At 44.6% G+C, this 25,058-nt stretch overlaps 1 protein-coding gene and 1 long non-coding RNA gene across 2 annotated transcripts in view; one reads left to right on the forward strand and one right to left on the reverse strand.

Annotated features, from left to right (window-relative positions):
* Positions 1–24,336, reverse strand: part of LOC132006741 (amine oxidase [flavin-containing] A-like) — a 69,206-nt gene extending 44,870 nt beyond the window's left edge. Inside the window, 2 exon segments of the mRNA XM_059384725.1 lie at positions 4,530–4,624; positions 22,654–24,336. Of these exon segments, the coding sequence (XP_059240708.1) occupies positions 4,530–4,624; positions 22,654–24,232 (1,674 nt within the window). The 5' untranslated portion in view covers positions 24,233–24,336.
* LOC132006742 (uncharacterized) lies at positions 3,152–6,508 on the forward strand. Its single transcript, XR_009401201.1, has 3 exons — positions 3,152–3,527; positions 4,976–5,104; positions 6,202–6,508. It is a non-coding gene; the product is annotated as an uncharacterized LOC132006742 (long non-coding RNA).
* Positions 24,337–25,058: the final 722 nt, after the last annotated feature.

A 25,058-nucleotide genomic window follows, 5' to 3' on the forward strand; every position in this document is an offset into this window, starting at 1 on the left:
AAGATCTGACTTAGGTCTGAAAGGCTCACTCTGGCTGCTGTACTAAGAGTAGATTCTAGGAGGCGAGGGTAAAGCAGGGTAGTCAGTTTCAGGAGGCCATCACAGCAATCTGGCCAGAGATATTGGTGGCTCCCCCCAGGCGGTAGCCATGGAAGTGGTACAGAGTGTTGAATTCTGGTGGTATTTTGAAGGCTGAGCCAACAGAATGAATGTGGAGCCTGAGAGTATTGAGTGTGATGCTTGAGGTCTTTGGAGTTGCTATCCTTTGATACCGGGAAGGCTACTGGAATGGCAGTCTTAACGGAGAACAGCAGAAACTCAGGTTGGGTACATGAAATCTGAGATCTCTGTTCAACCTCCAGGAGATCTGCAAATTTCTGATTTCCATGTCAAGGCAGCAATGTATATTTTATTCAGCATTGTGCTTATTGCCATGGGGAGCGTTAATCAGGGCTTCCCATTCTGCCCTAATATCAGAAATGAGGTGTGCCTTTCACTTCTTTCACCTGTCCCTTATATAATCCTCACCTTCTCTTTCACTAAGCCTTGGTACTGTCTCTAAACCTTCTCCAGCACCCTTCTAAAATATAAAACAGAACTGGCGTCAGTACTCCAATAAATTTCTAGGCTTTGACAAAGACAGCAAGAGGACTCATGGGAATTTCCACACATAATGTCTTTAGAATATTGACACTATCTTTAAAGCAAAAAACCCTAAGTAGTAAAAAGGGTGAGGCATTTTACAGAATATTTCTTATTTTTACCACACGAATTATTATAACATTACCGACTATACTCCCTAGGCTGTATTTTCCTTTTTTTTTTTTTTTAAAGATTTATTTATTTATTTATTTGACGGAGACACAGTGAGAGAGGGAACACAAGCAGGGGGAGTGGGAGAGGGAGAAGCCGGCTTACTGCTGAGCAGGGAGGCGGATGCAGGACTCAATCCCAGGACCCTGGGACCCTGACCTGAGCCACAGGCAGACGCCTAATGACCGAGCCACCCAGGCACCCCTAGGGTGTACTTTTCAACCCTTTCAAGTGACTTTTTATTTTATAACTGGAAATTTGTACCTCTTAATCCCTTTAAGTATTTTGTCCACCGCCCCCCCCCCCCCACAAGTATCTCCCTCTTGGCAACCACCAGTTAATTCTCTGTACTTAGTCTGCTTCTGGTTTAGTTTGTTTTCTTTGTCTTCGTTTGTTTTCTTTTACAGATGTTTCTTTACAAAGGTGAAAGATTCTAAAGCAGGTGCGTCAGGTTCAGCATGAACATATTGGAACTCTAATACCATATTCTGCTATATTGTGTCTCCATCTTGAAGGTCTTGATTTTGATCTTATTTCTCAGCCTCTGAAGAGGCCACAAACATGGAACTATATTAGGAAACAAATACACCAGCCCTGCAATAGCCCCACAGGCATTTTGACTTTGTAAAATTGGACCTGAAGAATGATAAATGAACCATACTAAGAAAAAATTGGCAAGTTTTTTTTTTAATTTACTTTAGATAGGCTCCACACTGAACATGGGGCTTGAACTCATGACCCTGCGATCAAGCATCACATGCTCTGTCAACTGAGCCAGCCAGGTGCCCTGAAAAATTGGGAAGTTCTGAACTCATAGGAGATCTCTCTGAACAGCTGCCAAGTGTAATACCAAATTTAACATTTCAGTGCTTAAAGATCCAGAGTAACTCTTAGTGCATCTCCACCCCAAATTATCCTAATTGACTATGCTCTCAGAAGCAATTCTAACAATATGCGATTCAGTTTCTTACAGTTTTCAGCTTTCTGTCCCTTTTTTGCAAAGTTCTTTTTTCTCCTTTTACTCAACTGTAATCTTATAAATGTCAAGTCCTAGTCTGTAAGCACTGAAAAGTGCATTTCCAAGTACCTTCCTCATATACCTAAGGAGTTACAATATCATGGTCAATACACAAGAGTTCCTGTATGGGGCTGACATGTATAAATGATGCCATGTGAAAAATAAGCCTGGGGCAATAAAGCAGCTGGGGAGAGGCATGTTGGAATTCTCATTTCCCTTATATCAAGAAACCTATTCTTAACTGAGAATCTGCAACATGACTGATGCTCCTATTTAATAACCAAACGGTTTTAGAGATAAGAAACGTGGGGCTAAGGAACAACTTAATAACTATCACCAAAGTGAAGGAATAATTTTCAGAAAATGACAGAATTGTATCCAACAAGGTCAGACACACAGGATACGCAATCCTTCTTTTGCACTCTAACACACGTCTTCAACTAGAACTTTAAGCTGCAAAGGAGCTTCGAGTACATTTCGATTGTATCTTCACTGCCCAGATGGGCAAACAAATGTAAAGCGCTAACAGCACTTACCCAAGCTAAGATAGTATGTCAGGCAGTGCAGGGGCCTGAATCCCAGGGTCCTGGCTTCCAGACCACCAGGCTCCCAGTGGACTACGTCCGAGGAAGCACTCAGAAATTCTCCCAATACAATTAATCCGGATTTACATTAATTTCAAGCCAGCAAGCAAACAGGGCAACACATCTGTAGCAGCCCCCAAGGACCCTGTTGAAATGTAGATTTGGATTCAGTGGGTCTGGGACAGGGCCTGAGACTCTGTATTTCTATCATGTTCCTGGGGGACTCTGAGGCTGCTGGGCCATGGACCACACTTTGAGTAGCAAGGCTGGGGAGCACTCTCAGAGCTGAGCCGAGTGAAAATGGACTCATGGTACATCCTTGTACATCTAAAAAGGTAGGAAGCAAATGCCAGGGGGAACATGGTGTGGTATGACTGGAAGAGCTAGTACAATATGCTAGTTCCGATGTTGGTTGGCCCTTCCATATCCATTCGTATGGCCTTGCCCACCACACCTGCTTCTACGTACGATGCAGCCTGGAAATGTTAAACACTTGCTTTCTCAGGCTCCCTAGTGGCTAAGGGTAGCTGTGTGCCCCAACTCTGGCCAAGGGGACTGGAGAATGCCCGCCAGGTTCTTCTCGTAAAGGAAAAGCTTGGTTGCAGATAAAACTGAGGATGCCTCACCAAGAACCAGACTCTTAACTCTAGAGAACAAACAGATGGTCACCAGAGGGGAGGGGGCAGGGGGATGGGTGGAGCAGGAGCTGGGAATGCAGGAGGGCACTTGCCCGGATGAGCACCGGGTGTCGTATGGAAGGGTCGAATCACTGCATTGTGCACCGGAAACGAAGAGTACACGGCTTGGTAACTAACTGGAGGTTAAATACAAACTTAAACGGAAAACTGGGACTGCCTCTTCATGCTCCTTCCTGTCTTAAACGAGGGCTCGATGCCTAGAGTCGCAGCAGCCATCTGGTTACCATCAGGCAACAAGCCAACATGCAAAGAACGGCTGAGCAGGAAAGACATGAAGAGCAGAAAGCCCTGACAATGAAGCCCAGCGCCTGCAGCAGCTCGGACTCCCTGCCTCCAGACTTCTTCTCACGCAAAGTAACCGAATGTTTGTATTGCTCAAGCCCTTGTAATGAGCACCGCCTAAGCCATTCTGCTGTAAGTCTGATACCTCTTCTAATTAGATAAATCCTTTGTCTCTTGCCAGTCATTGCAACTGTCTGGTTTTGTCCTGTCGGTCTCCCGCCTGTAAAACAGTCTATTTGTGTGCTCTAGAAAAGGTTCTCATTCATGACCTAAATGCCAAACACAAGAGCCTCTTTGCAGCCCTCATCCTATGTCAAATGCCCTTGGTGTCTGGCTTGGTGCAGCCTCCCTTCCTCTTTCCTCCACGGATTTGCACGGCATTGCTCCAACTCTGCTGCTTCTCTCTGGCTCCTCGGCCATGGCCCCCGTTAAAGCTGTGTGCTCCCCAAACTTCCATGTTTGGCCCTCTCTTCCCCACCCCATGTTGGCCCCCTGCTTGACCACCCGCCACTGTGTCCTTGAATAACAGTAAACCATAGTTAGCAGGCATTTTTCTAGAATGGTGACATTAGCCCAAGTATGGAAAGAACTGAGCTTCCTCGTCATGTCTAGTGGGCCTTACCTGAGCGAAGAGTGTCTCTGGCAGCCGCAGTCCTTTTAGGGAACAAGGACCAAGGACAAGGTGGCACAAAAACATGCTATATTTGCTGTTGCTTCCTGGGGCACACATCTTTTAAGCTGCGTATTCTTGGATAAACAAACAAGGATCCTATACTCTGTGTGTGTGTGTGTGCACTCATGTACACGTGTTATGGGCGTATAGTCACTTCAAGTCCAGCCAAACTGTAACCCCATCTGAGATTTAGGTCTCCAAATGTGGAAATTATGAAAGTGCACTGAAGTTATTTGTTCACATTTGTTTTCATCCCGAGACTACAAGCTACTGAAGGTCAGAGGCTGTCACTCTCAGCAAGTGCTTGTTGAAAAGCATGGACCCATATTTGCTGGAGCAGTTTAGGGCTCTGGAGGATAAATGGCTTCACTACATGAAACCCTGAGATCACCTTGAGCTCTGGGACTTCCAGTGCCCCCCCCAGTGTGAGTGAGATATTACATGTAAGTGTAATCACTTACCCTCACAGTGTATGTTCTCCCTCCAACTCTGTCCCGTGCTTCTAAAACCAAAACGTTAACGTCATGTTCAGCTAAGAGTTTGGCAGCAGACAATCCTAAAAGGAAAAACAAAAAGAAAAACAAAAACGAAATCAAGGAACATATTAAGACCCAAACGTGAGACAGCCAGGAGTTAGGCAGACCTATACATAAAATGAAAGCAGGGCATCATACGTAACCCTTCATTTTGCTATCTTTCTAATAAAGTCTGGCCATACTGTGATCGATTGAGCCACCAATTTGATAATGTTGCCTATATTACATTATCATAATTTTATCATCTCTTATAAGGTTGGTTGACAAAATGTAATTGTTTTTAAAATATATGTATTTTTGGTGATAATGAAATCCTATTTAAGAGAATGTGCTAAACCCCTAAATCAACCCTTATTGTGCCCTTCTTCCAGAAAACCTGATTGCATAAACAGAAGAGTTTGTTTTCTTGGAAACTTCCCCTGGCTACAACAGCCCTCAATATATCTGTGCTTTTCTCAACTTAAAAACCCCTTGTAGGGGCGCCTGGGTGGCTCAGTCAGGTAAGCGTCTGACCCTTGACTTCAGCTCAGGTCTTGACTTCAAGGTTGTGGGTTCAAGCCCCACGTTGGACTCCACATTGACTGCAGAGCCTACTTAACAGAACAAAACCCTTATAATCACATCTTATGAATTCTATCTGAATTATATGCTTGCTAGGGCTTGTTTTTCCCACCAGATTCAAAGTTACCTAAGGTAGGAATCATGCATCACACTATTCGTTGGCTCAAAGCTGAGAATGGGTTTTTCACATCTAAATAAAAACCGTCATAAAAGATGGATTTAAAACCTAATACAGTAATACCAAAAAGGGAAATGTTGCAGATTAACATTATTATTGTGACAAAAGGGTTAGGAACCTACCGATAGGGACTCCAACTGGCCAAAGATGGAACAATCTAAGTATCAAATCAAATTAACAACTGCAGGGGGGAGATAGGGCAGGGGAAAAAATACAAAATAACTGCGGTGGCTGAAATCCATAAATTCCTAATAATACTAAACCAATTAAAAAAAAAAAAAACTCTCCCTGGATCTTTGGAGAAGGATAAGGAACCACCTCACCAGTTTGGAAATGCCTAAAGGAAAAGAAAAGCATCTGGCATTCATCCTACCTCTCCTACTTGAAGTGAACTGCAAAGCAACCAAACAGCTAACAAAGGGAGGTTCTGCACCTAAAAGCATGCTAGCTAATCAGTGAAGACAAATAAAATTAGAACATCAGCATGCTGCAATGCCTAATCAACTGATGGACCTAGTGTAATAAGCATCAACATCTGCTAACATCACACAAAAAAGAGAGATAACCAGATATTATCTGCCTCCTGATGGAACAACACACCAGCATCTATGAAGTCATTAAGAAGGAAAGAAGGGGAGGGAGACAAGGGGCAAATACTAAATTCTAATGTGATCAAGCTTCTAGATCTTCTACTTTAGGGCAGAGGAACATGTTTAAATAGTACTACTGCGATGCAATCAAGAAAAGCCAGATTGTAGGAAATCCTACAGGACTACCCTGGTATTTGTTTTTGTTTTCTTGTTTGTTTTTTAACGACTTGCCCGTTCCTGTTCTCTTCCCCCTCTTTATCCGTTGCAGGCTTTTCCCATAATCAATCTCATACATGTCTTGATGTCTGCTCTCAGAGGACCCAGACCGACACAGCATTTTGTCCATATACAGAATCAAGGATAATCTGGGTTTAGAAGATCTAGAATGTGGGGAGGCTAAACCATAATATCGAGCACTGCTATCTGCTAATACTTGTATGTAGTTTTGACCCCTTCAAGTACAATGTAACATTACACTGCCGACATTCATGAAAGATTTAGGTATGCAACAAATCTTTGGAATCTGCTCATAAAGAAAGCATCCATCCTGTGACATTTAAATAAATTCAAACCAATGTCTGCAAACCTTGGTGCAATGTGTTCTCGGGGACAGAGCCAAAGGCTTCTTCTGCTGAGGGTCATTTAAAAAAAGGATGAAGTTGATATTAAACGTCTACTGATGCACAGATCTTCTAATGTCAAAGTACCACTCTATATTTAAAAGCAGAGAAACTCAGATACAAAAAGGTTCCTTTCTTCCCAGTTCGTCTTAATCAAACTATAAACAAATTAGAAAAATAAAGCCAAGGGTTTACTAGAATTCATCGGTTGGTAGCTCCTCCTCTAAAGGAGGAGAAAGTCGCCCTCTGCATGCTGCCTACAAAGAAGCTGAGATGGCTCTGACCTCCAGCAGCTGTGGGTCCCACAGCGTCCGGCTCCTGGCACCTAAGGCAGCCTAGCAGCTGGTTTGGGGCTACATATACAGATCAGGTTCATGTGCCTTGCCTGTTACCATCCCTGGGAGTTGATTTCATTGTCCCCATATTCCAGATGAGAAAGCCAAGCACCCAAAATGACCACAACAAAGTCTCCAGAAAAGTGAATGGTTTTACTTCTCACACCCTTACTTGGAGCCTGAGCAAAATCAAATTTAATGTGTAACTCTAAACGAGTTTGGCAAGTGGCATTCAGTGCCAATAAAGAATAAGCACCACTGGGGATTCTGGAGGGGATGGGGGGAGCTGGACGAGCTGAGTTGGGACAATGACCACACCAGGAAAAAAGTCATTTTTGGATATAAACAAAATTAAAAAGCTGACCACAAGGGTTGTTTCTGCATTCCAAGAAAATGATTGGGCCTATCTCAGCAAGGAAAGATTCAACTCTTAGTTAAGAAATAAAGAGAATATTTAAAACATTTTAAAAGGATTTCAGAAAAAAAAATGCTTTTAAAAAAGATCTTGGGGGTGGCTGGGTGGCTCAGTTCGTTGGGCATCCGACTCCTGATTTCAGCTCGGATCACGATCTTGGGGTTGTGAGATGGCACCCGTGTAGGGCTCCACGCTCAGTGTCTCATGTGTGCTCGCTCTCTCTCTCTCTCTCAAATAAATAAAATCTTTAAAAACGTCTAGGAATTTGAAGAGGGAAGATGTAAACTATCTAGAAAAAATATTTCTTCTACAACACTGAATAAATGGGGTTCCAAGGTTTCAGTTTGTGTGTTTATTGTGAACAAGATAAGGAACTTCCACAATAATTAAAAGATTAGAAAATACTGAATATGGAAATAAAAGCTAGGGCCATTTAAAAAAAAAGTTATTTAAAGATATATTTATTTGAGAGAGAAAGAATGTGCGCACATATGAGGAGTTGGAGCAGAGGGAGAAGGAGAGAAAATCTCTCAAAACCCTGAGACCGTGACCTGAGCCAAAATCAAGTTAGGTGCTTAACCGACTGAGCCACCCAGGGGCCCAAAAACTTGTTTCTGAATAATAATAATTAATTTTGAATAGATAATTCAGTAAGTCGAAAATAAGGCACAGGCAAATACTTACAGTCCAGGACGTTTTTCTACTATTATAACTGTGGCTGTTGATTTGAATGAAACTGACGCCTGCTTCAAGGTCAAAGTCTTGGATATTCCTTAACTCCTATTTTGTTCTTACTCTGTGTATCACTATGTATCACTTCCCCCATCACCACAAAACTCAATAATCATTCACAGAAAAATGTCATATCTCAATTGTCAACTCCACAGATTAGCTTAAAGGCTTCTGCCTTTAACTTTCAAAATATTTACTTAGCTTTTTTTTTTTTTTTTTTTAAATGGGGTAAAATTTTTAGAAAAGAAAAGGCTTTTACGTCTGACGGCAAGTCACCAAATACAATGTAGCTATTGCAAAATGGATTTTATTATTTTTTAATTGAAATATAGGGCTCCCCACAAGGGTAGCTACCATCTGTCACCATACAACGCTATTACAATACCATAGACTATATTCCTTATGCTGGACCTTTCCTCTCCATGACTAATTCCTTCCATAAAAAGATTTTATACTCAAATTCTTTAATTTTCATATTTGTTATGAACAGAATAAATCTCATATAGATTTAAGGTTCATCTTTTTCCAAAGAAAAATAGATCAGCCAAAGCTAAGAGCACTGAATGCCATAGCTCCTCATTTCATTCATTTTTCCATCATTTCATTGCCACATGGAAGCCTGAGTGATAGAAGAGACCTGCCCCCCACCCAACCCTCCTGGTAGGCACCATCACCCTTCCCCTGCCAAAATAAGGAAAGGGTTTGTTATAGTGGTATGCTGCTAAATGGTTAACAACCATCTCTGGGCTGCGGGGAGGGAGAGGACACCTGATTTGTACCACTGGGGTTTCTGTGGTGTATAGACATTCCCATGATGTCTGATTTCAAACTACTTATTTCAAGCTACCCACACGGTATCACCGAATGTGGAATTGGAAAGAGGCCTCCCCAGCTGGTAGAAGCCGGCTCCCCCACACACTGTTAGAGGTATAAACTCTCGGCCTCAGATCTGTGTGGAGAGGGATAGAGTCAGGGAGGGGAGAGTGTGTATTAAATCAGCAGGTGTATGAGATACAAGTGTCCTTGTGTCTAAAGTCTCTGGTTCTCCCACAGAGAACCTCCATTTGGAGGGGAGAGGTCTAAGTGGGTACTGGTAGAATCTACCATTCATTGCACATGCACCTAGAGCTGTTCCTCTCCCAAATCATGGCAAAGCAAACTCCTTAGGAGGGAAAGAGCCCAGGACTCTCAAACGTCCTGTGGTTTTCTATGAGGGTTAAGAGCCTGGAAAAGTCATGTCACAAAGAGTTTGATCAAGGCTTACTGTGTAAATCAGGATCTGATCACTTTTAAAATGCAAAAAAAATCTGAAAAACAGGAAAATCAGAGGAGCAGGGCACAAGCAAATCTTGAATCATTCTGCCATTAAGTAGCTTAAATAGGAACGAGGAGTTTAAAACAATACAGTTCCTCTCCCAATATTTGTTCTATCATTTGGGTTTCAGATAAACCAAAATAAAACAGGTGAAAGGACGTATTAGATAAGTTTAAAAAAAAAAAAAAAGCCAGGCTGCTTTTAAAAACACACACCAGGGCGCCTGGGTGGCTCAGTGGGTTAAAGCCTCTGCCTCCGGCTTGGGTCATGATCTCAGGGTCCTGGGATGGAACCCCACATCGCATCGGGGCTCTCTGCTCAGCAGGGAGCCTGCTTCCTCCTTTCTCTCTCTGCCTGCCTCTCTGCCTACTTGTGATCTCTGTCTGTCAAATAAATAAATAAAATCTTAAAAAAAAATAAAAACACACGTCGTCTGAGAGTTCAGGCAACTGTTTTGTTTTGTTTATACAACAATACTGAAAAATTGTGCTCGTTCTGAGATACTATACTATACTTTCCTTAGTTTTATTTTTTATCTAATTAATTAATTAATTAATTACTGCTGGTTATTGGGCCAGGAGGGCCCAGAGGAGGCAGGCAGCAGCGGTGCTGCTATGGCAACCTCAGACCAAGCTCCAGCTTCTTAAAGCCACTGCCCTTGGAAATGACGTTCCAGCAGACTCTGCACTGCCTCCCAATGTCCGGCTGTGCCTAACCTCCCCACAGAAACGGTACAGGCAATGATCTCACCCACGCGGTGCACCTGGCAATGGAATTAATCATACCTGCAATGAAGCCTTCCAAGAAATGGTCCTCAGCTTCCTGGGATAGAAATCGGTTACTGTGGAACCTGGCCTCACACTAAGCCCCACCTCCTCTAGCTCGCTGAGGGCCCTTCCCTTCACTGTCCTTCCTCAAGGACCTGCATTATTACTTTATTTGACAGAAAAGAAGCAATTCGTCCATTTGACTCGTGCTACCCTTTCCAGTTCAATTTCTGGTGTTGCTTCCACAACAGATGATCTGGTGTCTTTTCCACTCCTTCACAAGAACAAACCTTGAAACAGAGCCCATTCCTCGTGACAAGTGTCTGGGGAACACACTTTCAATACAGGCAGGTGTTTTCCTCTTCTGTCACACTCTGTCCCTGTCAGCCTGTTTTATTTTTCTTCTTCCCCCCAAGTGCCACCTGGAACCAGACACAAAGCGTTTATGGCACCTGCACTAGAATGAAGTCCCCAAGCAAGGTGGGTCACAGAGGCATCTCCAGCTCAATACGTCTCAAGCAGGACACTTGCTATCTCCCCAGAACTCAGTCCTCTCCCCCAACCCTCTGCAACTCAGTAAATGGCACCACCATTTACTCAGACGCTCTGGTCAAAACTCTCGAAGCTATTCCTGATTCTTCTCCTTTTGTCACTTACTTCATCCATTCGAGGGGCAGGTCCTCTTGGTTGCGGCCTCAGACTATGTTCTGAATCTGCCTGCTTCCCATTGCGACCACAGACACTCTGGTCCAAGCCATGGTGGCCCTTTGCCCTCACCCAAGGCACCATGATCTCTTGCCCAGAGATCTGACTCATAACTAGTGTGTTGACTTTTTTGAGAACAGAAATGTGTTATACGTCTTTGCATCCCTAGAACAGACCCTGCCATGTTGCAGGTGCTTAAATGCTTGTTGCAATGACTAGAATAATCTCATACTGAGAAAATGAAACCATGCTCACCTGGATGAGGGCAACAGGGAAGTTTCTAATGCTTGGATTGTATTTATCTCGAGCAGCTAAGGAGACTGAAAAGGACAAGGCGCCACATCATTTTAACCTTTGTGTCTAAGCCAGCCAGCGGAGTCTATACTACTAGTACATTTTCTGGTCTCTGATCCAGTATTGTACTTTTTAGCAAAACGGAACAGAGAGTATCAGTGTATACACAAACCTGTCCTGGACACATATAACCATTCCAATCTATGTATCCATCCTTACGTCCAACTGCAATGTGTCCTTCCTTTCAGAGAAATAATTCTCTGCTTTTGAAAATGCCAAATCTTCTAATCCCTTTGATAAGCTAAAAAGACAGTGCTGTCTCAAATGATAAATAGATGAAAACTAACAATTAACTTCAATTTGCCCGGAATTCGACAGACTGGTTGTCTAGACAGTCCTAATTTATTTGATTATTGTTCAGCATTCATCTTTACTTTAGACAAATGGATTTCATCCGAGTTTGGGAATGCAATTACCCCTTAATTCATGATCCACCCCATTCTTTTACTGAAACTTTAAAAATATACCAAGGGGTGGGGGGTGGGTACGCCTGGGTGGCTCAGTCGGTGAAGTGTCTGCCTTCGGCTCATGTCACGATCTTGGGGTCCTGAGATCGAGCCCCACATCAGGCTCCCTGCTCAGTGGGGAATCTGCTTCTCCCTCTCCATCTGCCCCCTCATCCCACTCATGTTCTCTTCTCCCTTAAATATATAATTTTTTAAAAAATACACCAAGGGCCCTCCACACTGCTGTCCCTAGATTCTGCACACTAAGATGCACTTTGGTTTAAAGTGATAGTTTCAAAAATATTTTATGGGAATAAACATCCTCAAGATGTTCAGGGGAGAAGTATCAATGTTCATGGATGTTGCAACATACCTCATTTCTCCCTCTGGGAAATGTGTGGCACATGGTGGCATAATAAAGGGCCCTAATAAGTCCTGCAGTGAAGAGACCCAGTCAACTCAGTATTTCTCCACCTTCTGCCTTTTTATTTATTTATTTATTTTAAATTGATTTCTTTTTTTTTTTGAAGATTTTTATTTATGTATTTGACAGACAGAGCTCACAAGTAGGCAGAGAGGCAGGCAGAGAGAGAGGAGGAAGCAGGCTTCCCGCTGAGCAGAGAGCCCAATGCGGGGCTTGATCCCAGGACCCTGAGATCATGACCTGAGCAGAAGGCAGAGGCTTTAAACCACTGAGCCATCCAGGTGCTCCAACCTTCTGCCTTTTTAAAAACACTACTCCTCGAAACACACTTTGGGAAAGCTCTTTTCATCTCTTATAAAGTATCCAAATATTGATAGTTATAAACTCCCCTGGACAGGGACCCAGGTGAATGATACCTAGAGCACAAGCTAAGGGTTCTGAAGCAAAACTTGAGGGCAGCTACTGCTTATGCTCTGCTGGCTCTCCTAGTTCTTCCTCTTAATTCTTAGAAGTGACATTTTTCTTCAACGTTCACATTCATCAACACCTAGGAATGTGTAGATTGTGTATCACTTATTAAGCTTTTAAAGTTAACTTTCTGTTATTCAGCAACGTGATCTCTAGCCAACAGAATTCTTATATAACTGCACGTTTGGACTCTTGGACTCTACACTCTGAGGACAATAAAAAGTATAGTCAAACATCACCTCTTACCAAAGGTTTAGAAGCAATGTTCCCAAAGCAGGAAAACAGAAATTTTGCTCCCGGTGTGCAGTAAGCACACGATCAACAGATTATTTATCAAATGAATGGATGAATGAGTGAATGAATGAGCAAACACGGACAGGCGTGCAAGAAACATTCTGGAATTTGGGGCGCCTGGGTGGCTTCTTGGGTTAAAGCCTCTGCCTTCGGCTCAGCTCATGATCTCAGGGTCCTGGGATCGGGCCCCACGTCGGGCTCTCCGCTTGGCGGGGAGCCTGCTTCCCCCGCCTCTCTCTGCCTGCCTCTCTGCCTACTTGTGTTCTCTCTCTGTCAAATAAATAAATAAAATCTTAAAAAAAAAAAAAGAAAAAAAAAGAAAAATTCTGGAATTTAAGCCACGGCTCAAAGAAAACCCATTTAACCTGGAAATGGTCACCTTAAACGTCATCTTGATGTGTCAACTATACCTCAATAAAAAAAAATTTCTAATTTTAAAAACAAAATAAATGACTTACCAGTAAGAAAAAAGAAGACAAGAAAAAAAAAAAAAGAAAAAGTTGTTTTTATTGCATTTCAGAAATTCACTCAAAACCCACAACACTTCTGTCAAGTCTTACTTCCTCTAAGAAATCCTACCCTTGTCTGTCATTTCCTGCTTCCCTTGTCTGTCCCACCACTGACCTCCTGAACCAACCTCAGACGCCAACAGCATTTCAGATTTCTAGTTGGAATGGCACAGAAAGTTCCTGGGCATCACCTGGTCAGTGGAGAGACAAGTGGACTCTCAGATAAACTGGAGAATTTCACTCTTCTACTGAATTTTGTCAAATGCTCCCAATGACCAAGGAGCATAGGCTATCACGAATGCATGTTAAAGGGATGTCTGGGTGGCTCAGTGGGTTAAAGCCTCTGTCTTCAGCTCAGGTCATGATCCCAGAGTCCTGGGATCGAGCCCTGCATCAGGCTCTCTGCTCAATAAGGAGGCTGTTTCCTCCCCTCTCTCTCTGCCTGTCTCTTCACCTACTTGTGATCTCTGTCAAATAAATAAATAAAATCTTTAAAAAAAAACAACTGCATGTTAAATAACAAATATATATTTAATATTAGTGGCTTAATTTCAATACCTAAAATCTGTAAATACCAATCTTGGAAAACTATTTTCCAAAAAAAAACACATCAACCACCATAGCCTTCCATTTTCTTCACCTGTGTTGTCTCTCCACATTCAATTTTTCCAAAACATGTCTGGTTCACTGCTTAACTTATCATGGACTTAATATAGGAGACACATATGCCTTATTTTTCAGCCTAGATGTCTTGACTGTTTTTAATCATTGTCTATTTACACAGTCATTACTTATAACTCTCTAATGACTTAGTCAATCCTTTGAATTTTCATTTTTCCACTACTTCTGCGAACTCTCAGTCTCAGCCCCAAATAGTTACACTACAGGGACAGTGATGCTGAAGACGTTTCCATAACAACTGATGTTGCCCTGGGGCAGGAGGAAAAAGTCTATGAGTAAAAACTCATATTTTTTGGTGTAAAATTTCTTTTTTTAAAGATTTTATTTATTTATTTGACAGACAGAGATCACAAGCAGGCAGAAGCAGACAGAGAGAGGTCGGGGGGAAGCAAGCTCCTCACTGAGCAGAGAGCCCAATTCGGGGCTCGATCCCAGGACCCTGAGACCATGACCGGAGGTGAAGGCAGAGGCTCAATCTACCAAGCCACCCAGGCGCCCCATGGTGGAAAGTTTCAATAGCTTTCATCAGATATTCAAAGGGAGACAGGATCCAAAATGTTAAGAACCACTGATGGAAACTAGTCAAACAACTGCTCCTCATGATCCTAAACACACCAGGTATGGACCTTTCAAAAAGGAAATAAATTCTTCATATGAAAGTCATTTGACCTTAATAGGGTGTCCCATATTTTTAAGTAAAAATGTTCGTGCAGCAGTAACAGGCCATGTAACATATTCTAAAACAAATTACTGTGCAACAATAGTTATCACTGTGTTTTAGAGCATCAAGCGTCAAAGTAGAGCAAAAATAAAGTTTACTGCAGTTCTAGGGACGGGCCTACGGGGCAAGCCCAGCGAGGCAGGGTAAAGAAGCAGCACTGCCCTGATGGTCAACGTTTTAGGGGTCCAAAGTCAAGAATTTTTTGGCATTTGGTAATTTACTTGATCCCTTGGAGCCTCTGTGTTGGTCCCTGTAAGGGCTTACAGGCTGTAATTCTGTGACCTTTGAACATGGTTAATATGTAATAAATCCAACTCTCAAAGCTTATCATCTGATGTTTACGTTCTTATTGACACTTTTACCGAATCAATGATTAATTATTGCTATAAAGTGGGGGTTTGTTTACTTTGGCTTAGCAACAACTACAAAAGGGTTTGAAACTAAGGCTCAGAGAAGTCATGGAGAAGGTGTGAATGAGTATGTGTAAGAGAGCTCCAGACTCGGATTTAATTAAGTTAGTGTAGGATGTCAGTGTGAGAGATCATGCAAACTGTTTCCAGAATACAACACGGAGGGAAAAATGTGTAGAGGAGGATATTCAAAAGAGAAAGCTGAAGAGACAGACAGTAGGACGACTACTAATTACTAAAAGAGATGCTGGAAGATACATTACATATAACATAGTCCAACTTAATCCAACCTCTAATTGTATAGATAACAAAACCCACAGCTAAAAGATTTTACACTGCCCTGGGGGCACCTAGCTGGCATAGTCAGTAGAGTGTGCAACTCTTGATCTCGGGACCGTGAGTTTGAGCTCCACATTGGGTATAGAGATGACTTAAAAAATTGTTTTAAAATGTGGAAAAAAAAAAGATTTTAAGATGCCCTAATTCATAATGCCAACATAATAAGGAACAGATCATCCAGAAGAAAATACAAATTCCTGGCAAAACTATAAAATATTTTTCACCATAAAGGCAAAGAACAATCCTAACCATCAACTTGACTCAAAGCTTACAATAGCAAAAAATGTAACTAAACTTCTTTTGGCTGATTTTGTGGAGTTCTGATCACTCAAACCTAACATGAGAAGGAGCTGTCATTATGAAATCTACCCAATCTCATACACGCAAGCAGTCTTCAAACAAGTGCTGCCTGGATGTCTGTGCTCTTGCAAAACCCTTGTATGTGATATAAAATGACAACAGGGGCTGCCTGGGTGACTCAGTCAGTTAAGCCTCTGCCTTCGGCTCAGGTCAGGGTCCCAGGGTCCTGGGATCAAGCCCTGCGTTGGGATCCTTGCTCAGCAGGAAGTCTGCTTCTCCCTCTGCCCTTCCCCCTGCTTGTGTAAATAAATAAAAATCTTTAAAAAAAATTTTTTTTAAACTACAACAGGGGGCGTCCAGGTGGCTCAGTGCGTTAAAGCCTCTGCCTTCAGCTCAGGTTGTGATCTTGGGGTCCTGGGATGTAGCCAAACATCAGACTCTCTGCTCGGCGAGGACCCTGCTTCCCCCTCTCTCTCTGCCTGCTTGTGATCTCTGACATATAAATAAATAAAATCTTAAAAAAAAAAACTACAACAGAACCTCAGTCTTTCTGGGTACACTTGAATCCAAAAACTGGCAAGATTGGTTATATATAGATTAATATGTGTATGTCATACCTGCACAAAGACTGTATGACCCATAGTCTCCAATAACAAACTCCCACCTTTCAACTTCTCAATCATGGGTCTCTGTGACATAATTACGCTAATTACACTGTACTTAGATCTATTGTTAAATGCATTTTTCACATTAGTTGAGGACTGTGTGTCAAGTCAAGCCAATTAGTACTGGCTACATGTGAAAACGGCCCATTAAATGTTAGCTAAACCCCACATCTCATTCAACCATGAAGATTTCAAAAAAATCAGAACCCAAATATTCTAGCATTCTTTGTTCAACATCAAAGAAGTTCCTAAAGTGAAAGGATGCTAATTTAAGAAAAAAACACAAAACAGAGGCAAAGACGTGTCCTAAAAGGCAGAATATTAGTGCCCCATCTGCACTGAACCTCAGAGTATCTGAATAACTATGGTGCCGCAAAAAAGCAGCATTTGTAAATGTTTTTTGTAATCACTACCAAACCACAACCATCTGTTGCCAAGTTCTGAGTTAAAATGCCAAAAATGCTCTCAGCAAAAAGGATTCTTCAGGGTGATGCATTTCAGCAAAAAGGGAAATTGCGGTATGTTGTGGACTCCGTTGTCAGAATTCAGAGGATTAGTCAACCTTCTTGCAAAACAGCTTTTCTGTCTCAGAGGATGAAAAGGATTCAATCTCCGCTGACTTTATACAGTCCCGACTTCTGGGTGGCTAGTGTGCTCAATTCTTTAAGCAGAATTCGGCTCATGGATAAAAATATGGGGGAGGTCCTCTACTTAAACACTAGTTGGAAATAATCTCTTTCCATGTGACACTTCAAAATTTCCAAAACCGTGGAAAAACTCTTCCACTAAGTGTTTTCACTTAAAAACTTATCTTTCAAGGTCCCAGCACTTGTTCATACTCATGACAATAATGTTTCTTCCACTGTTCTAATGTCGATTATTCTCTTACTTGATTCCTTCTTGCACAAGGATGAGGCACCTTATGGGCAGGGAAACTACTTACTCATCATCAGACCTTTTCTCCCGAGATTTAGCCACTGCCTGGCATAAGGCAGAGGCTCCCAAAGGGCTTCAATGAGTCCAGGCAGCAGAGCCATCTCTGCTCATAATAAGTTGCTCTGAGGAGCAGAGCTTTCCCCTTCCCTAGATGTGTTCAAAGCTACAGCCAGATCATCACCAAGGACATGCCGCAGAGACGATTGAAATCTTAGGTGAATGGACCGGACTGCCTGGCAAAAACCCCTTGGGCCCAAAGACTCTGAAGTACACATTGACCCCTGGAGGTGGGCTTTTTTCCCCCTTTTCTTTTTCTCCCCCTACAGACAGCCAATTCAGAAATTCTAGGTTCGGGGCAGATTTTAAAATCGTATGCCACTGGGTTTCTGTCATTTGTTGTATCTGTGTCAGCTCCTGCCTAAGAACTAGCATCAACGTTCAATGACTAAATTGCTATAGTTAAAATAACATCAAGAAATAGACACAGAAAATAAGTGTGCATTGTTAGACACAGATGACAAACACTAACAGGGAAAAATCAAGGCCAGCCAGAGTGATTAAGGAAAGGGTCTTTAGGGGCAGCTGGGTGGCTCAGATGGTGAGGTGTCTGCCTTTGGCTCAGGTTATGGTCTCAGGGTCCTGGGATTGAGCCCTGTGTTGGGCTCCCTGCTCAGCAGGAAGTCTGCTTCTCCCTCTGTTTTCCTTCTCCCCCCCCCCCCCCCCCATTCCAGCTTGTGTGTGTATGCTTACTCTCTCTCTCAAATGAATAAATAAAATCTTTTTTTAAAAAAAGGGTCATTAATCAGATGTTGAAGAATGAATAAAATGTAAACGGTCAGAGAGAAACACTCCCATGTTAAGAAAGACAAAAACAAGGAAGCAGTGAAGGGACAAAATAAACATGGTGTAGCACTGTTGACAAGACAGCAGTGTGCCTCCATGTTGGGGACAGTGGGGGATGTTAGTTGTCTAACTAAGTGGGCTTGACAACTGAGCGTATGGAGGGAAGCTTGAGGGGCTGGTAATAGACCACTGAAGGAAAGTCTTGAGCAGAAGAGCAAGATGATGAAGGAAGTGTTTAAAAATTCAAGTCTGGGGACGCCTGGGTGGCTCAGTGGGTTAAGCCGCTGCCTTCGGCTCAGGTCATGATCCCAGGGTCCTGGGATCAAGCCCCATATCGGGCTCTCTGCTCAGCAGGGAGCCTGCTTCTCCCTCTCTCTCTGCCTGCCTCTCTGCCTACTTGTAATCTGTGTCTGTCAAATAAATAAATAAAACCTTAAAAAAATTCAAGTCTGGTTATGGAATGAGTAAGTCATGGGGATGAAAGGTACAGCATATATGAAAGGGAATATAATCAATATAGTACCGTACTACAGTGTAATGGTACACATGGTAACTACACTTCTGGTGAGCCTAGAATAACATATAGACTTAACAAATCTCTATGTTGTATATCTGAAACGAATGTAACATTATGTGTCAACTATGCCCAAATTGAAAAAAAAATATCAACTCTGGGAGAACACTGCAGGATGGACATGAAGGGAGAGCCCAAAGTAAAGGGTAGCCATTGGAAAGATGGTCATAACCTGATGAGCCAAAGGGGTCCAGAGTCTATCCTGGGGATGGGGGAGTCACTGGGTATGGAGAAGAGGAAAAGCCCAAACAAGGAATTAGAAGGATCTGTTGGCTGGGTGTAAAGGATTATGGTGCCAAGAACAGAGCCAAGGCAGTGAGGAAGAAAAGCTGGGTTGGAGGTCAAGGAGGCTTTTGGACATGCTGAATATGAAGCAAGAACAGGACATTAAAGGGTGAAATACCCAGGAGCAGATAATAGGATCTCAGAGAAAGAAATGGATCCAAACTAGAGACTTAAGAGCTTTCTATAGATAAGGGAAATCCCAAGTCCTAGAATGAGTAAGAAAGGGGGAAAGTGCATAAGAACACAACAGTGATCAACAGCTGAACCTCAAGCCATTTCAAAACTGGAAGTTCACAAAAATATGGGCGCAATGAAAGGAACAGTAAAGGGGCAATCAGTGTGGAATAAAAAATTCAGGATCCAAGTGTCACAGAATGAAAGGAGTTTCAAGAAGGACTTGATGATAGATGATGGATGACAAGTAAGGGCAAAGCATATACCATATGCCATTATATTACTTACAAATGAGCATGGGGGACTCCCTTCTCCACTACTGACACAGTATATACAATTATGTAATTGATGAGTGGACAATAAAAGGGGGCTTGTGGCTATAAGACGTGCTCTGTTTTATTTTTTTTGAAGATTTATTTATTTTGGAGAGAGCATGCATGCACATGCATGATTGGAAGAGGGGAAGACAGAAGGAAACTTCAAGCAGACTCCCCACTGAGTATGGAGTCCCACACAGAACCTGATCTCAGCACCCATAAGATCATGACCTGTGCTACCAAGAGTCAGATGCTTAACCCACTGGGCTACCCAGGCATCCCTGTTTTAAGGTTTGTTTGTTTTTTGTTTTTGTTTTTGTTTTGTTTTGTTTTTTTAATGATGAGAGAGCTATATTAAGATGCTTCCACTCTTGGGTGCCTGGGTGGCTCAGTCAATTAAGCATCTGGCTTCAGCTCAGGTCACAATCCCAGGGTCTTGGGATCAAGCGCCACAGCCCCTTCTTCTCCTTCTTCTGCTCCCCCCCAACTTGTGCTCTTTGTCAATTAAATAAATAATCTTTAAAACTGATATTGAAAAAAGATGCTGCCATTCTTTATAGAGCCAAGATAGTTACCAAAAATGAAAGATAATTCTGTTACTATGGATTGATTTTGAGGAATGTCATTTGGAATTTGTACTCTTCTGGGAGCTACATTGTTATAAAGTAATGACACTGAAGATGCTGAGAATTGGCCATATATTATAAGTGTGTGGGTAGCATATTAAGGTGTTCAAGTTGTGATGGAAGTTTTAAGAAATATCCCAAAGCATTTAAAACTGATACAGGGATTAAGTCGCTCACGGGACTCTTCTAAGCACAGGCAAAAATGATGTGTTTCTGAGATGGGGTTCTCAAGAACCCCTTAAGCAATAACGCTTCTCGCCTGCTTATGAAATATCCAGTCTGTGTGCAGGGTTCAGCCTGAGCCAGACTTGCATCTACTTTTAATTTTAGCTGTGAACCATCCTGGGAAAGCACCACAGCCAGAATCCAATGTTTCTGGTCAGTTTTGGTGTTAAAGCCACTCCAATTGAGTGATGAGAGATGATACTAGAGGAAGCTCCCTGGTTTTCCACTGTCACTAAGGGACTGGAAGCTGATTGCTAGAATAGGTGTGTGAAATACTGTGCAATAAAGTCCCTCTGCTTTTCCTCACATGAAACAAATGAATAATGAATAATGATCAGAGACAGATCCAGGTTTTGAGGGGCCTGAAGCTTACATGATTTGGGTGCCCTCTTAAAGAAAAAAGAATTCAAGGTTACCAATACAAGACACAGTCAGAAGCTATTTATTCAGAATGAGGAGCAGAAGGCACCTGCAGTTTAAAGGCCATAAAGCAGGACGGTCACCGGCTCCACAATAAATCCACCTTGGCTCATGACCAATTATTAGGAATAAGATTTGGAAAGGGAGACACAACAGGTAATTGCGCAGAGGGAAAAGACAAGACAAAAACGCTCCTTAAGGAATACGGGAGCATAAAACAAGAAAAACAAAGATAAATTTCCAGAAAGAACCCCAAATTGTGAAGTGTGGATAATGGAGATGGGGGAAGAGAAAGAACTAATCACTTCATAGACCACACAATCAGAACATTTATTTCAACAATCACATTGCTTCTAGGAGGCATGCATGGGAGGACTGGGTTTTTGGGAAACACCAGTTCTCTTCACTGCACGCACTTGGCAAGTGTTTGTTCAATGGATGAATGGAAACAAGAGAAATGTACTTCTTTTTCTTACTCTCCACCATGCTCTGCTTGCCTCTGATGTTCCAACATACATGTATGTTTTTGTGGGCACTGGCTAGAGTGTCAAAGCAACAGCTTGGGCCAACCTCTCCTCTGGAGATTCAGACTGTTGATCCTCAAGAGACCAAGTCAAGCTATCTCCACTCAAAATTGATTTTTAAGCATGCTCAGAGTCTCCCCCTCCTCAGATGATGCACACAAATGGCTACTGTGGGCCATTCTACTTAATTCCCTTCCACCTTCTTTCTGGCTCTTTCTAAATCAGATCCTGCAGGTATATTTCAGAAATTAGTGGGAATCTGGGCAGATTCATGCGGGACTCTAGCTAGGGCTGAACTGAAACACAATGCCTGAATTTCCAATTTTAGCAATTATGACAGCCGAAGTGACAACTGAATATATCAGTCATGATGAGGTTTCCAGGAAGATACAGGCAAGCCTTATGCACTTGGTCAGCTGCAAACCTAGGACAGGACCAGGGGAACCCAGGCGCCCCAGCTCCACACAGGACAGGATTCGGTCACTGGGAGCTGTTATGAAAGGACACAACAGGGAATGACCAGCTACAGGCCTCTGCTTCACAAAGGGATTCCCTTTGGGCAACACATGCCCTACACCTTCCTGCAAGTTCTAAAAAAACAGCCGGAGTAGGTTAAAACTAAGAGCCCATCTTCTCTCCTCTAAAACAAAATAAAAAAACAACGAACACGTTTTACTAAACGATTTTTCCTTCTTCACTTACCAAATTTTCTAAGGAAAAGATCTTGGAGAAGAGCAGAACCAGAATAACACTCTTACTACTTCAATACTACAAAAATCCCAACACTGATGTTCTGTTTAGGGCAAAGGACGTGAAATAAGTGAGGCAAAGCAGCCACCTCAGGGATTAGAAGTGAAGGTCTTAAATGGAAAAAAAAAAATCATTCAGCCCTTTTCTGGCTAAGTGGTTCAACTGCTGGAAAGTAATTGAAAGTCTCCAGACCTCAGTTACTTGGTTTTGTAAAATGGGGGCGAGTACCCCTCTCACAGGACTGCTGAGGATTGAGGAAATGCTAGTCAAGTACCGAATATAACTGCACAGCGAGTGCTATTTAAATGCTAGTATTTAATAGTAGCAGTAAAATTATTGTTCTGCCTCCCCCAGTTCACACTACGGGCAAATCTGGCCCAACCCCCACTCTCGCCTCGCAGGATCCGGGCCCAGGCACTGTTGCATTGTTGCACTCCAGCAAGCAAGAGAGACCCCCCGCCCACCCCATATGCTGCTGCGCTACTGGAAGCCCCCCACCCCGGGCCGTCCAGGGGCCCTCAGGTTGCCACTACGGTCCATACTGACCTGAGATGCCGCCTCCTATCACGACTACGTCGAACATGTGGCCCGCGATACTCGACTTCTCCTCACTCTCCATGCTCTGGCTGAGACTCTCCCGGGGCGTAGGTATAGGAGTGGAGCGGGCCAAGGGCGGGGCGGGCCCTTCTACCCACTCTCTGGGGGAGTCCGGGGGCGGAGCCGATTCTTCCACCGACACTCGGGCAGAGCCCGGCACTGAGGGCGGAGCAGCCCCTCGCACCGCTCGGTCAGGGGAGCCCGGGGGCGGAGCCGATCCTTCCGCGGATGTTCGGGGGGCACCTGGCACTGAGGGCAGGGTGGACCCTTGTGCCGACCCTCGGGAGGCGTTCCTGGGCGTAAGAAGTCCTCGTACAGAATCCCAGGGGGAGCCGGGCACGGAGGGCTGGGTGGACCCTTGTGCCGACCCTCGGGAGGTGTTCCTGGGCGTAAGGGGTCCTTGTACCGAATCCCGGGGGGAGCCGGGCATGGAGGGCTGGGTGGACCCTTGTGCCGACCCTCGGGAGGCGTTGCTGGGTGTAAGAGGTCCTTGTACCGAATCCCGGGGGGAGCCGGGCACCGAGGGCGGGGTGGACTCGGAGAGCTGGGCGGATCCTTGCTGCGGAGCCGGGAGGGAGCTGAGCTTGGAGGGCGGGGCGGACCCTTGCAGCGACACTCGAGAGGAGTCCAAGAGCGGGGCAGATCCCGGCAGTGAACTCCGCGGGGTACTGAGCACTGAGGGCGGGGGCGACCCTTGCACCGACACTCGGGAAGACTCCGAGAGCATAACAGATGCGTCTACTGACAGTCGGGAAGAGCCGGGTCCTGAGAACTGATAGGATCCTTGCAGTGACACTAGCGGGGAGTTATTGGGTACGGGAGGCCCCTGCACCGAACTCCAAGAGGAGCCGATCACTGAGGGCGGGGCAAGCCCGAGTGCTGACACCTCGGGAGTGTTATTGGGTGTAAGAGGTTCTGGAATTGGTAACCTGAGGAAGCCAGGCGAGAAGGGCAAGACAAACCCTTGCCCTGATTCTTGGATAGAGGTCGTGGATGTAGGACGTCCTGGTACTGATTCTCGGGAATAGACGAACACTGCGGGCGGGGTGGACTCAGATATCGACGCTAGAGGGGGAACTGAGAGCGAGGCAGGTCTTTGTACCGGTACCCGGGGGTGGCCTGCGTCAGGGGTGGAAGCTGGCGCGGCCCCATCGGCGGTGCTCTGGCGGGTGGCAGACATGGGGATCTGATGGTTCAGGCCGCGGGCGCCGAAGCCCCCCAGGCCAATCCTAGAGTCTGTGTTGGTCCTGGGGCCGGGAGTGGAGCCGAGTTGGGCTGGCGCGCCGGAGCTCTTCTCGTATCCGGGGTCCGGTAAGGAAGCGTTCGACAGGAAGCTGGAAAACGGACTAGAGAAGGTCCGCCACTCAGAACCGCTGCTTGACCCGGAGGCGGAGGATGTGACCGCGCCCAAGTTGGAGTCGGGGTCCGGGATACGGGAAGCTGTGCCCCCGGCTCCAGGCGCGGGCTCCGCCTCGCAGCCCCTCCCGCTGCCACTGACTCTGGAGGCGGCGGAGCTGTGTGAGCTCATGATTCCGGAGCGCGCGGGGCGGGTGACGACGTTCTGCTCCCCGCCCCTCCCCCACGGGCGCGTGCCTCGCCAGCTCCTGGGTCCGGTACCCGCGCGCTCCCGAGGCCGCCCCAGCAGACTGGCCCACTGGGCGGCGGGGGAGCCTAGGGCTAGCTTAGCGCGGCTCCGTCTCTCTCGCCGGCCCCGAAGGGCGGGCGACGCCCCCAAGGGCGCAGTGGCGGCCCCGCGGGGGTTTGAGCCTAGCGCCCTTATTCTCACACCCTGACTAAAAGAAGACTGAGCCAGGTGGGCTAAGGGAAGCGGGTAATTATGACTGTGGGGTCCCGGCGCAGCACGGCACTTGGGTGGGCTCCTTTGTGACGTCACAAGGGGCTGGGTGAGGTCTGCGCAGCCGCGGGCCCCTCCCTAGGGAGGGGGCGGGGTGAGGTGGGAAGCCGTTGGGGCCAACGGGCGGTTATTGATTCTCTGTGGGGTTGTCCAAGCTGAGGTGCTTGACCCCAAACGAAGCAAGTAGGCAAGAAAATTAAGAACTGTAGTATCAGGGGCGCATGGGTGGCTCAGTCCGTTAAGCTTTTACCTTTGGTTCAGGTCATGATCCCAGAATCTTGGACTGGAGCCCCCATCAGGCTCCCTGCTCTGTAAGGGAGCCAGCTTCTCCCTCTTACCCTGCTTCCTCATCCCTTAAGCTCGCGCTCTCTCTTAAATAAGTAAATGAAGTCTTTGAAAAAAAAAGAAAAGAAACCAAAAAAATCCCTCAGCTATCTCAGATTAAGTGGGACCTGCACTTTAAAAGTGAAGATCAAGGGCTGGTTAAGGAGCACAAGCA

Source organism: Mustela nigripes, chromosome X (assembly GCF_022355385.1).
Source record: "Mustela nigripes isolate SB6536 chromosome X, MUSNIG.SB6536, whole genome shotgun sequence".
NCBI lineage: Eukaryota > Metazoa > Chordata > Mammalia > Carnivora > Mustelidae > Mustela > Mustela nigripes.